Source organism: Cebus imitator, unplaced genomic scaffold (assembly GCF_001604975.1).
Source record: "Cebus imitator isolate Cc_AM_T3 unplaced genomic scaffold, Cebus_imitator-1.0 Scaffold82, whole genome shotgun sequence".
Classification (NCBI taxonomy): Eukaryota; Metazoa; Chordata; class Mammalia; order Primates; family Cebidae; genus Cebus; species Cebus imitator.
The window spans coordinates 555,459-568,257 of record NW_016107397.1 but is presented as its reverse complement, the minus strand read 5'-3'; the positions used below and the strand labels follow the sequence as shown (position 1 = coordinate 568,257).

Here is a 12,799-nt window from a genome sequence, read left to right as displayed (position 1 = left end):
TTTGTGTGTGTGTGTGTGTGTGTGTGGAGATGGGGTTTCACCATGTTGGCCAGGTTGGTCTCGAACTCCTGACCTCAAGTGATGCACCCGCCTTGGCCTCCCAAAGTGTTGGGATTACAGGCGTGAGTCCTCGAGCCCGGCCTAAAGCCCACCTTCAAATCTTTGGTGTTTAGGGAGGAAAAGGGGTCTTGACATTTGTTATATATGTCTCACGTGCTGCTCTCAGTACGACTGGATATGAATGATCTCACTGAAAACTCAGGGAACCTCAGAAATAGGAGCTGTTGGCTGGGCGCGGTGGCTCACGCCTATAATCCCAGAACTTTGGGAGGCTGAGGCAGGCGGATCACGAGGTCAGGAGTTCAACAGCAGCCTGGCCAACAGGTCAGGAGTTCAAGAGCAGCCTGGCCAACATGGTGAAACCCCGTCTCTACTAAAAATACAAAAAAATCAGCTGGGCGTGGTGGCGTGTGCCTGTAATCCCAGCTACTTGGGAGGCTGAGGCAGGAGAATCGCTTGAACATGGGAGACAGACGTTGCACTGAGCTGAGATCGCACCATTGTACTCCAGCCTGGGTGACAGAGTGAGACTCTGTCTTAAAAAAGAAAAAAAGAAAGAAAGAAAGAAAGAAAGAAAGAAAGAGAGAGAGAGAGAGAAAGAAACAAGGAAAGAAGGAAAGAAAGAAAGAAAAGAAAAGAAAAGAAAACAAAACCAAGAAAAAAAATTAATCCCATTTTCACAAATAGCAAGCTTCGGCTCCAAGACGCTAGAGACTTTCCCAAGCCCACACAGTTAGGGCATGCTAGGGCTTGACTGAAACCTCGCTGTGTCTGATTCACAACCTGGGGTCCTTCCAGCAACTTGTGCAATCACTGGAGACCAGTGTGCCTGGGTGAGGACCCCAGGCGACATCATGCCTCAGCTGTCATCAGAAATTGCTCCTGCAGGCCGGGTGTGGTGGCTCATGCCTGTAATCACAGCACTTGGGGAGGCCGAGATGGGCAGATCACCTGAGGTCAGGAGGTTGACCAACATGGTGGTCAAGCTGGCCAACATGGTGAAACTCTGGCTCTACTAAAAATACAAAATGTGGTGGGTGCCTGTGACCCCAGCTACTTGGGAGGCTGAGGCAGGAGACTCTCTTAAACCTGGGAGGCGGAGGTTGCAGTGAGCCGAGATTACTCCACTGCACTCACCTATCAAAAAAACAAAACAAAACAAAACCACAATTTGGAGTTGGGGGACTGAGGATTTCCAGCCAGAGCAGCTCTGCTTCTTTTACGCTCTGTGAACCTGAACAAGTCACTTGCCTTCTGAGCCTCAGCTGCTCATCCAGAAAACGGCGGTCATAATACCTATCTCCCTGGCTTGCTAGAAAGCCTTAAATAAGGTGATTGATGAAAGCGCCTGGCATGTGGATAAATGGAAACCAGAAAACACACCCTGTCCCGCTTGGATGAAATCCAGTGCGGCCAGGACAGAGAATACTATGTGTGGTCTCTCCGGGACTTTTCCTTCCCAGCTCAGGGTAGCCTTTGATCCTATAGCAGAACCTGAGCTGGATGAGGTCCCAACACAGGGCTGACCAATCCAAGTCCTCTCTGCCTCTGCTGCCCGGCTATGTTGTGTGCTCAAAATGAATGTGATCTTAAGGGTACATCAGGTATTGGACACCAGGCACCGCCAACATCCTTGAATACCTGTTGTCCCCATACCAACCATGAAAAGCAGGACTACTGGCCTCTTTTTCTTTTTTTTTTTTTGGACGAATCTTGCTCTGCCGCCCAGGCTGGAGTGCAGTGGTGGATCTCAGCTCACTGCAACCTCCGCCTCCCAGGTTCAAGCGATTCTCCTGCCTCAGCCTCCTAAGCAGCTGGGACTACAGCTGCCCACCACCATACCTGGCTAATTTTTTGTATTTTTAGTAGAGACGGGGTTTCACTATGTTGGCCAGGCTGGTTTTGAATGCCTGACCTCGTGATCCACCTGCCTTGGCCTCCCAAAGTGCTGGGATTACAGGTGTGAGCCACTGTGCCCAGCCTATTGGCCTCATTTTTATAGATAAGGAAGCAGGTCCAGAGAGGCTAGGCAAATAGCCTCAAGTCACACAGCCAGCTAGGGGCAGAGACAGGGTGGAGGAACCAGCTCTGGGCGACTCTAAGTCCAGAGTTGCTTCCACGAGAAGACATGGCCTCTCTGGGTCCCCTCTGTCCAATTCTCCACGTGGGCACCCACTGGATGTTCAGGAAGGACTTCAATGAAACGCTGGTGGAGACCCATGCAGGATCCTCAGTTTCTCCATTGACAAAGTGATGCAATTGGCCCAGCTAGTGTCTAATGACCCTTTTTGCCCCGGCATTTAAGGCACTGGACTACCTTAATGGGATGCAAAATGGGCTTTGAACTGTACCCTAAATCTCAGCCTAGCCTAGTGCTTCTGAGGGGTTGACCTCTGCTCTGCCCAGCTTCACAGTGGAAAGTACCCTTTGGGACACATTTCCTAAGACCCCCTGGGGCCTGGTCTCCCCTTAAAAGGCCATCAGGGCCAGGTGTGACGGCTCATGCCTGTAATCCCAGCACTTTGAGGGGCCAAGGTGAGCAAATCACTTGAGGTCAGGAGTTCGAGACCAACCTGGCCAACATGGAGAAACCTCGTCTCTACTAAAAGTACAAAAAAATAGCAGGGTGTGGGGGTGGGTGCCTGTAGTCCCAGCTACTTGGGAGGCTGACGCAGGCGAATCACTTGAACCCGGGAGGCAGAGGTTGCAGTGAGCTGAGATGGCACCACTGCACTTCAGCCTGGGCGACAGAGCAAGGCTCTGTCTCAAAAAAAAAAAGAGGCTGGCAGAACTCTGCTGGTGCTGGCTGTGAGGGTCCCAGGGTTTTTCCCGAGCAGCCCCGTGTAGAACTGTCTGGCAGGAGGGTTGGAGGGGGAGGTCCCTCCTGGCTGGGGAGGCCGGTGGTACCCACCACTCACACTGGATATACCAGGCCCTCCAGATGGCGTTGTTCAGGCGGATCTTGTCTCTGCAGAGCAGCTTGAGGCCTTTGAAATTCTTCCACTTGGGAGACACCAGCTTGCCACTGTCAAAGGGGAGAGGAGTGGGTTAGGGAGACCCAGTGCCGCTGAGGGGCTGCTCCCCATGTTCCCCATCACGAGGCATCCATCTATGGCTGGCATTCGAGGGACCCTCCACGTCCACCCCACCCCAACCCAACCTGCCTGAAATTCCAACCTAGAGAGTCAGACCCTCCCAGACTCCCACCAGCGGCCCCTCTGTTCCTGGGGGAGACCTGTTTGTCAATCTACTACAGAAAAAAGCTGCTGAAACCTGTTGACCAGCTTGGCCCTGGATGCAACAATGTCCCATGGCTCACCGGCAGGCCTTGGAGGCTGGCTGGGGAGACTGCTTAGGCCCATTCCTTACTAATGACCTTCCTGGACTGGGGGCGGTGGTCTGTAGTCCCAGAAATTTGGGAGGCCGAGGAGGGTGGATCACCTGAGGTCAGGAGATTGAGACCAGCCTAAATCCAACATAGTGAAACCCCGTCTCTAGTAAAAATACAGAATTAGATGGGCATGGTAGTACCCACCTATAATCCCAGCTACTCAGGAGGCTGAGGCAGGAGAATCACTTGAGCCTGGGAGGAGGAGGTTGCAGTGAGCTGAGATCACACCACTGCACTCCAGCCTGGCTCATGCCTGTAATCCCAGCACTTTGGGAGGCTGAGATGGGTGGATCACCTGAGGTCAGGAGTTCGAGACCAGCCTGACCAACAAGGAGAAACCCCGTCTCTACTAAAAATACAAAATTAGCTGGGCGTGGTGGCGCATGCCTGTAATCCCAGCTACTTGGGAGGCTGAGGCAGGAGAATCGCCTGAACCCAGGAGGAGGAGGTTGCAGTGAGCCGAGATTGTGCCATTGCACTCCAGCCTGGGCAATAAGAACAAAACTCTGTCTCAAAAAAAAAAAAAAAAGCGAAATTCCATCTTAAAAAAAAAAAAAATGACCTTCCTGAGGGTCAGGGAGGAAAAGGGGCAGGTCCAAGGTCATATGGCAGGGACTCCCTCAGGCCTCCTTAGGCCCAGGAAAGGCAAAGGAGAGGGCCATGTGGCCATGGTTTACCTGGCAGAGAGGGAGCCTCTGTCTGTATCTTTCTTTCTTTTTTCTTTTTTTTTTGAGATAGAGTCTTGCTCTATTGTCCAGCCTGGATAGCAGTGGCGCAATTTTGGCTCACTGTAACCTCCATCTCCCACATTCAAACAATTCTCCTGCCTCAGCCTCCTGAGCAGCTGGGATTACAGGTGCATGCCACCACGCTCGGCTAAGTATTTTTGTATTTTTAGTAAGATGGGGTTTCACCATGCAGGCCAGGCTGGTCTCAAACTCCTGACCTCAAGTGATCTGGCCACCTTGGCCTCCCAAAGTGCTGCGATTACAGTCGTAAGCCACCGTGCTGGGACAAGGGACCCTCTTTACAAACAGTGAGTCACTGCCTTCCTCACACAGCCCTTTCGGGGTCTGCCATGCCCTGAATCCCAGGATGGCAACCTGGGCTCAGAGAGAAAGTGTTTCCCTTCTCAGGGGTCTGCAGGAGGCAACGAACCATCAGAGCCCAAAGGAAGGCAGCTAGGATGGGGGAATGGTATTCATGGAGACAGAGCACCCTCACTCTAACCCTAGCTGTCTATCAAATCCACAGGATGGGCTGAGCACGGTGGCTCATGCCTGTAATCCCAACACTTTGGGAGGCCAAGATGGGAGGATCGCTTGAGCCTGGGCAGCATAGCAAGACCCCATCTCTACAAAAACTTTTCAAAATTAGTCGGATATGGTGCCATGCAGCTGTAGTCCTAGCTACTAGGGAGGCAGAGGTGGGAGGATCTCTTCAGCCCGGGAGTTTGAGGCTGCAGTGAGCTATGACCATGCCAGTGCACTCCAGCCTGGGTGATAGAGCAAGATCCTGTCTTGGAAAAAAAAAAACACTGGATGGAAGAGCTCTACACTGGTGAGGGGCTTGACTCTCAGGGTCCTGCCAGGCACAGGCCAAGTCTGCTGCCTCCGGGAAGCTGACCCAGGAAGCCAAGACATTCAGGGTCTTAGATCCCCGACAGTCCCCCCATCCCTCTCTCCTCTCCATCCACAAGCCAGGGTTGTGTACCAGTCCCTCTAGCCCACCTTCTCCATCCCTTGTTCAGATGGGAAGGCTGAGGCCCTGGAGTCTTAGCGTTTTTTTTTGTTTGTTTGTTTGTTTTTTTTTGAGGTGGAGCCTCATTCTGTTGCCCAGATTGGAGTACAGCGGCACGGTCTTGGCTCACTGCAATCTCCATCTCCCAGGTTCAAGTGATTCTCCTGCCTCAGACTGCAGCTGGGATTACAGGCATACGCCATGACTCCTGGCTAATTTTGTTTTTTCTTTTTTGAGACGGAGTCTTGCTCTGTCACCCAGGCTGGAGTGCAATGGCATGATCTCAGCTCACTGTAACCTCTGCCTCCCGGGTTCAGGCGATTCTCCTGCCTCAGCCTCCTGAGTAGCTGGGATTACAGGAGCCCGTCCACCACACCCAGCTAATTTCTGTATTTTCAGTAGAGACGGGGTTTCTCCATGTTGGCCAGGCTGGTCTCCAACTCCTGACCTCAAGTGATCTGCCCACTTTGGCCTCCCAAAGTGCTGGGATTACAGGCATGAGCCACCGTGCCTGGCTCCCAAGGCTTAGTCTTTCAGAAAACCATGCCTGCTTCTTTCGGGGGTCTTCCCTGCATCCTGGGGGTGAAACATGGGTGGGTGCTGATCTGACTCCGCAGCCTCTCTCCTCATAGCAGCCCCTTGAGTGCCTTGATCATTGGGTATCCTCTCTACGTTGGTCTCCAAGCTCCTGTGTTTGCTTTGTGGTGGGAGTGGGGGACTGCCTCCCCCCACCGGAGACAACAGGCCTCATTACCCAAATAAGATACGCAGCCCAGCGCCCTGGCCCACTGGCTGGTCCCCTCCCTCCAGGAGCTGGATAAACACCATCTGTTTGGGAGGGAGACATGGGCTGGGGTGGGGGTGGGGCGGAGACTCTGCTACCTCCTGGGTCAGCTTCTTCTGTGGCACCTGGTGGGGGACTCCTGAGCCTGTTGTCCCTGCCTGTATCCCAGCAACCTCCCAGCCCATTCTGATCACCCCGTGTCCCACTCTTGACCTGCCTGCCTTCCCTCCCGCTTCCATGCTAAGCTTATGACGTTCAGAGCCCAGGCAGGGTTGGGGGAGATGTGACAGTGACAATATCCAAACCCAGGAGGAAGCAAAGGATTTGGGGTTGTCAGGGAAGGGACCCAGTCTGGAGCAAGAGCCTAACCCCAGGGTTCAAGAACTTCTTATGACGGGCTGGGCATGGCTCACACCTGTAATCCCAGCACTTTGGAAGACTGAGGCAGAAGGATTGCTGAAGGCCAGGAGTTTGAGATCAGCCTGGCCAATGTGGTGAAACCTCATTTCTTTCTTTCTTTCTTTTTTTTTTTATTGCATTTTAGATTTTGGGGTACATGTGAAGAACATACAGGGTTGTTGCATAGGTACACACGTGGCAGTGTGACTTGCTGCCTTCCTCCCCATCACCTATACCTGGCATTTCTCCCCATGCTATCTCTTCCCAACTCCCCACCCCCCACTGTCCCTCCCCTATTTCCCCCCAACAGACCCCAGTGTGTAGTGCTCCCCTCCCTGTGTCCATGAGTTCTCATTGTTCAACACCCGCCTATGAGTGAGAACATGCAGTGTTTGATTTTCTGCTCTTGTGTCAGTTTGCTGAGAATGATGGAAACCTCATTTCTATTAAAAATACAAATATTAGGCCGGGCACTTGGTGGCTCACACCTGTAATCCCAGCACTTTGGGAGGCAGAAGTGGGTGGATCACAAAGTCAGGAGTTTGAGACCACCCTGGCCAATATGGTGAAACCCCGTCTCTACTAAAAATACAAAAGTTAGCTGGGTGTGGTGGTGTGCGCTTGTCGTCCCAGCTACTTGGGAGGCTGAGGCAGGAGAATCACTTGAATCCGGGAAGCGGAGGTTGCAGTGAGCCAAGATGGCGCCATTGCACTCCAGTGTGGGCAAGAGAGCGAGACACTGTCTCAAAAAAAAAAAAAAAAAAAAGTTAGCTGGGCAGGGTGGTGCACACTTGTAGTCCCAGCTACTCAGGAGGCTGCAGTGGGAAGATGGCTTGAACCCAGGAGTTCAAGGGTGAAGTGAGCTGTGATCACGCCACTGTACTCCGGCCTGGGTAACAGAGTGAGAACCTGACTCGTAACAAACAAACAATTTCTTATGATCAATAAAAAAATCTGATGGGGTGCAGTGGCTCAGACCTGTAATCCCAGCACTTTGGGAGGCTGATGTGAGAGGATTTCCTGAACCCAGGAGTCCAAGACCAGCTGGGCAGCACAGTGAAACCTCACCTCTATTTAAAACTATTAAAAGGGCTGAGTGCGGTGGCTCATGCCTGTAATCCCAGCACTTTGGGAGGCTGAGGCAGGTGGATGGCCCCAGGTCAGGAGTTCGAGACCAGCCTGGCCAACATGGTGAAACCCCATCTCTATTGAAAATACAAAAATTGGCTGGGCATGGTGGTGCAAGACTGCAACCTTGGCTACTCTGGAGGCTGAGGCAGGAGAATCCCTTGAACTAGGGGATAGAGGTTGCAGTGGACGGAGATCACACCACTGCACTCCAGCCTGGGCGACAGAGACTGTCTCAAATAAAAGAAGGAGGAGGAGGAGGAGGAGGAGGAGGAGGAGGGCGAGGGCAAGGGAGAGGAGGGGGAGGGGAAGGGGAGGGGGAGGGGGAGGGGGAGGAGAGGAGAAGAGACAACTCTGAGACTCAGAGAGGGGTGGAGAAAACCTTAGAACTTCAAGTTCAGCTGTCCACCTCCCACCTTGCAGGAATTCCCTTTAGACTGCCCCCTAGCCAGGTCCTGTTTGCTCCCCTGCACCGTCGATGCCACTCTTTCTAAAGCTAGCCAGCTGTGACCATGAACAAGTGCATCCTTGAAGCTTCTAGAAACTGCCTCCCTGGGGCTTCCACCCACAGAGCCACGGAACACGGCCTCCTTGATCCTCCCTCTGCCCGCCCTGCCCTGCGGAGGGTGAAGCCCTGCCAGGCCTCTGCAGGCTGGGCCATGGGTCAAGCTGGCCGTTCTTCCCACCACCTCCTGAACTCTCCGCCTTACTGTCCCTTCCCATACAGTCAGTCCCCTGGGACACTCAGCCCCTGCCATCTGCTCCCCTGCAAGGAACCCCTGGAACTGGGGGTCTTTGAGGACTAAAACACTGTCTGTAGTTCAAGTCTCAGGGCTTTTCCTTCACCAAATGGGGAAATCTAGAAGCTCTCCTGGTACTGAGCCAACCCTCCATCTCTTTCCTTTTTCTCCTCCCTCCTTCCCTCCCTCCTTCCCTTCCCTTCCCCTCCCTTTCTTTCCTTCCTTCCTTCCCTCCTTTCTCTCTCATTCCCTCTCTCCCTTCCTTCCTTCCTTTCTTTGTCTCTCTCATTCCCTCCCTCCCTCTCTCCCTTCCTTCCTTCCCTCCTTTCTCTCTCTCTCTCTCTCTCTCTCTCTGTCTCTCTCGTTCCCTCACTCCCTCACTCCCTCCTTTCCTTCCTTCCAAGGGTCTCACTCTGTCACCCAGGGTGGAGTGCAGTAGCGAGATCATGTCTCACTGGAGCCTCGACCTCCTGGGCTGACGCAATCCTCCCACCTCAGCCTCCCGAGTAGCTGGGACTAGGAATGGGCCATCATGCCTGACTAATCAAAAAATGTTTTTTTGGCCAGGCGAGGTGGCTCATGCCTGTAATCCCAGAGCTTTGGGAGGCTGAGGCAGGCAGATCACCTGAAGTCACGAGTTCAAGAGCAGTGTGGCCAACATGTTGAAACCCTGTCTCTACTAAAAATACAAAAAAATTAGGTGGACATGGTGGCAGATGCCTCTAATCCCAGCTACTCAGGAGGCTGAGGCAGAAGAATTGCTTGAACCTGGGAGGTGGAGGTTGCAGTGAGCCCAGATTGTGCCATTGCACTGCAGCCTGGGCAATGAGTGAAACTCTGTCTCAATTTTTTTTTTTTTTTTGGTAGAGATGGGCCCTCACTATGTTGCCCAGGCTGGCCTCCAACTCCTGGGCTCAAGCAGTCCTCCCATCTTGGCCTCCTTAAGTGCTGGGCTTACAGGCATGAGCCACTGTGACCAGCCAGAGAGATTTACTATTAATATTTGGGTATTGGGAAGAAAACACAGTCCTCTCTACCCCAGCTGTCTCTGACTGGGGTTACACCAGCCTTGAGTCAGCAGCCTTTTAGTGGAGGGCAGTTTTGGGGTGTGCTCTGTCCCTTACTTTGCCAGCTCCCCAGAACCTCTCCTCTTTGGTCACCTCTCCCATGGTCAGGGTGGAGGTTGGAAGTGAGGACCCCCATATAACTAGAAGCCAAAGTTGGGGGTGGGTGGGCAATGGGAGACTCTTAGGAGGAGTGCCGGCATCTGGTGTACCAGGACCTTAGATGCCCCGTCCCAGGCAGTCGCGTGACATTTGGGGAGGGAGGGAGAAGGGATGGGAATTTGAACTTTCCACACGGGTCTGGCGCCCCGGCAGATCGGGTTGCAACAGGACCTGGGCCCGGGGCCAGAGCTTGTGGGCCAAGGTTACTCTGCCTCCAGCCAATGGGGTCACAGCTGGGCAGCAGCGGTTAGGGGCAGGCAACACTCCCCCCAACAGTCCCCACCCCAGCTCCCGATCCCCTGCAGGGCGGCAGGTGCCAGAGTGTAGCCATCGGTTCTCAGAACAGGAGGAGGCGCCCTGGAGGAAGAGGAATATTTGCACAGAGAAAAGATCAAGGCCGGCCGATCCCCCTTTCTCCCCTACGGGTTTTCGGTTGATAATTTATCCTGGCCCCTCCGCTCCGGGGAACTTTGCTCCAGGGCACTGGGCCAGGACCCGGGTTCGCGCCCTCCTCTGGGACGCGGGGCGTGGAGAGGAAGCCGGGCGCGGCCGGTGCGCTCTCGGAGGCTCTGAGCTGGGGTCCTAGGCAGCGGCAGGCGCTCAGCCTAGTGCGGTAACGCGGGTAGGCGAGCCCAGGCCTCCCTCCCGGGCACCGGCATAACCTCTGCGAGCTGCGCCTCTTAGACATTTCTGAAGCACTCTCCTTTCTCCTGCCACGCTTGACGTAGCAGATCAAGAAGAGGTGTCTCGGCAATTGCGGGGAGGTGGACGAGAGACTGGGCCAGTTTCAGTGCACTTTGGTTATGTATTGGGACAGCCAGGGGCGCGGGGAGTGTCTCAGGGCGCAGGAACAGGGCGGGCCTGGGCCGGGGCTGCTGGGGAGAAGGCCGAGGCCTGCAGGGGGTCGGGTGGAGTGGCTTCAGAGTGGACAGTGGGGATGGGCGCGGGTGGCCTAGGGACCTGGGTCGCCTGGCACTTTGGAGGGACGGAAGAGCCAGGACCAGAGAGAGGGGCCCCGGAGGTCCAGGTGGAGGTGGGGCGCAGGCGGTCTGCGCCCAGGGGAGAAGGAGATGGGGGAGAACTAGAATCAGAACTGCGCAGGTCCGTTGGGGGCCAGCGGGCTGGGCCGAGGTCAGAGGACCCAGGGGCTGGGGGAAAGGGGTTGTCCGGGGCGTGATTGGAGCCGGCGGGAGCTGCAGGGCCGGGCTCGGGTGGGGTGCTGAGGACCCCAGCGCGCAGTCCTGCCCCGGACCCCCCTTCCCACCCTCCCCGGACCCCCCCTCCCCACCCTCCTCGGCCCTCGATGGCCGGGCCGTCGGGGCCCGGAGCCGCCCTCACCTGTAGGCCAGGCTCAAGCACTCGAAGAGGCGAGTGAGTGTGGGGTCAATGCTGCGCGGCCCGAAGTCGGAGAGCCCCACGGAGCCCTCCTGGTCGCGCCGCCGAGGCAGCGAGTCGCTGTGCGGGGACGACACCATGAAGTGACCGCTGTGGATCACCTGCGAGCGGAGCAAGCCGCCCGCGCCGCGCCGGAGGCTCGGGTCCTCCGAGTCCGTGTCCGAGTCCGAGTCTGGGCTGGGTGCGACCCGCGGGACCTGCAAGCCCGCGGCCAGGCCTGTCAGCGCCCCGGCCATGGCCGTCGCCGCCGCCACCGCTTGGTCCGGGCTCCGCGCAGCGCAGGGAACACCTCGTGGCCAGACTGGCCTCATTAACATAGCCCCGCCCCTGCCTCATAGGCTGATTGGGTGGGCGGGGCCTGGGGCGGGGCGGGGCTTTTATTAGCATAATCCGTGCGCCAGGTGAGAACCCGCGGCCCTGGAGCTCCCGCGAGTTGGGCTCATCTCCCCTCCCGCCTGTCCTGGGAGTCCTGATACAACCGCCCCTACTTTGGTCCAAAGGGATCTTAAGAAGGGTCAGGCCGGGCGCCAGGGGCTCATGCCTGTAATCCTAGCACTTTAGGAGGCCAATGCGGGAGGATGGCTTAAGGCCAGGAGTTCGAGACTTGACTCAGCGATATGGCAAGACCCTCCCCCATCTCTACAAAAAGAAAATGAAAAAATTAGCTGGGCGCAGTGGAGAGAGGCTGTAATCCCAGCTACTGGGGAGGCTGAGGTGGGAGGATCTCTTGAGCCCAGGTGTTCGGCAGTGTGGCAAAACCCTGTCTCTACAACGCATACAAAAATTATCCGGGCATGGTGGCATGCACCTGTAGTCCCACGAACTCGAAAGGCTGAAGTGGGAGGATCGCTTGAGACCAAGAGGTAGAGGCTGCAGTGAGCAGAGATCTGCACTCCAGCCTGGATGACAGAGTGAGATCCTGTCTTAACAACAAGAGGGTCCCCGTCACACCTGAGCCTGAAAGCACCTCAGGACCTGGGGTTTGTGCTTTCAGGAACACCCTCTTGTGAGTCCAAAGGTCACCACCTCCCCTCACCTAACTCCTGCCTTCCACCTACGCCCCTATATTAGCACTGGGTCCTCCACACAGCTGGAAGCCCTCACCTCTCAGGGGCCTTGTGTGGTGGGTTCAAGGCAAGGCCCCTGAAGGGCCTGGCCCGCAGGAGGTTGTTATTACCTCTAGTTAACATGGTGGCCGGGTGCGGTGGCTCACACCTGCAATCCCAGCACTTTGGGAGGCCAAGGCAGGAGGATAGCTTGAGGCCAGGAGTTCAAGACCAGCCTGGCTAACATGGCGAAACCCCATCTCTACTAAAAATACAAAAATTAACCAGGTGTGGTGGTGTGTGCTTGTTATCCCAGCTACTCGGGAGGCTGAGGTGGGAGAATCACAAGTCTGGGGGGCGGAGGTTGCAGTGAGCTGAGATCTTGCACTACTGCACTCCAGCCTGGGCCATAGGGTGAGACCCTGTCACAAAAAATAAAATAAAATACTTAAGAAAAAAAATCTATTTAAAAACATTGTGATCATTACTTCACCTGCACAGAGAGGCCCAAGGGCATTACCTGAGCCTCCAGGGATCATTGCCAGTGGGGACAGGTGGCTCACTGGAAGGTGGGCAACCCCCAGGCAGGCATCTACCCAGGAACTCTGTGCTCCTTCTCTCACTGACACTGAGGTCCAGTTTCTGTTCCTGCTTATTTATTTTGAGACAGAGGCTCACTCTGTTGCCCAGGCTGGCCCACCGCACCCAGCCTTTTTATATATTTTTAGACACCGGATCTCGCTCTGTCACCCCAGCTGGAGTATAGTGGCACGGTCATAGCTCACTGCAGCCTCTAACTCCTGGGCCAAAGCAATCCTCCCACCTCAGCCTCCCCAGTAGCTGGGACTACAAGCTCATGCCACCATACCTGGCTAATTTTTTTTTTTTTT

At 55.2% G+C, this 12,799-nt stretch overlaps 1 protein-coding gene across 7 annotated transcripts in view; it reads right to left on the bottom strand.

Annotated features, from left to right (window-relative positions):
* Positions 1 to 12,799, bottom strand: part of MLXIPL (MLX interacting protein like) — a 49,806-nt gene that overhangs the window by 19,379 nt on the left and 17,628 nt on the right. For 4 of the 7 annotated variants that reach the window (XM_017533426.2, XM_017533428.2, XM_017533430.2 and 1 more), the window contains exons 1-2: positions 10,807 to 11,144; positions 2,979 to 3,085 (exon numbers count right to left, since the gene is read on the bottom strand). In XM_017533426.2, the coding sequence (XP_017388915.1) occupies positions 2,979 to 3,085; positions 10,807 to 11,099 (400 nt within the window). In that variant the 5' untranslated portion in view covers positions 11,100 to 11,144. Of the gene's footprint in view, positions 1 to 2,971; positions 3,086 to 10,806; positions 11,145 to 12,799 lie in introns of those variants that run through there. The other 3 variants (XM_017533429.2, XM_037740256.1, XM_017533437.2) reach the window with 3 other exon arrangements.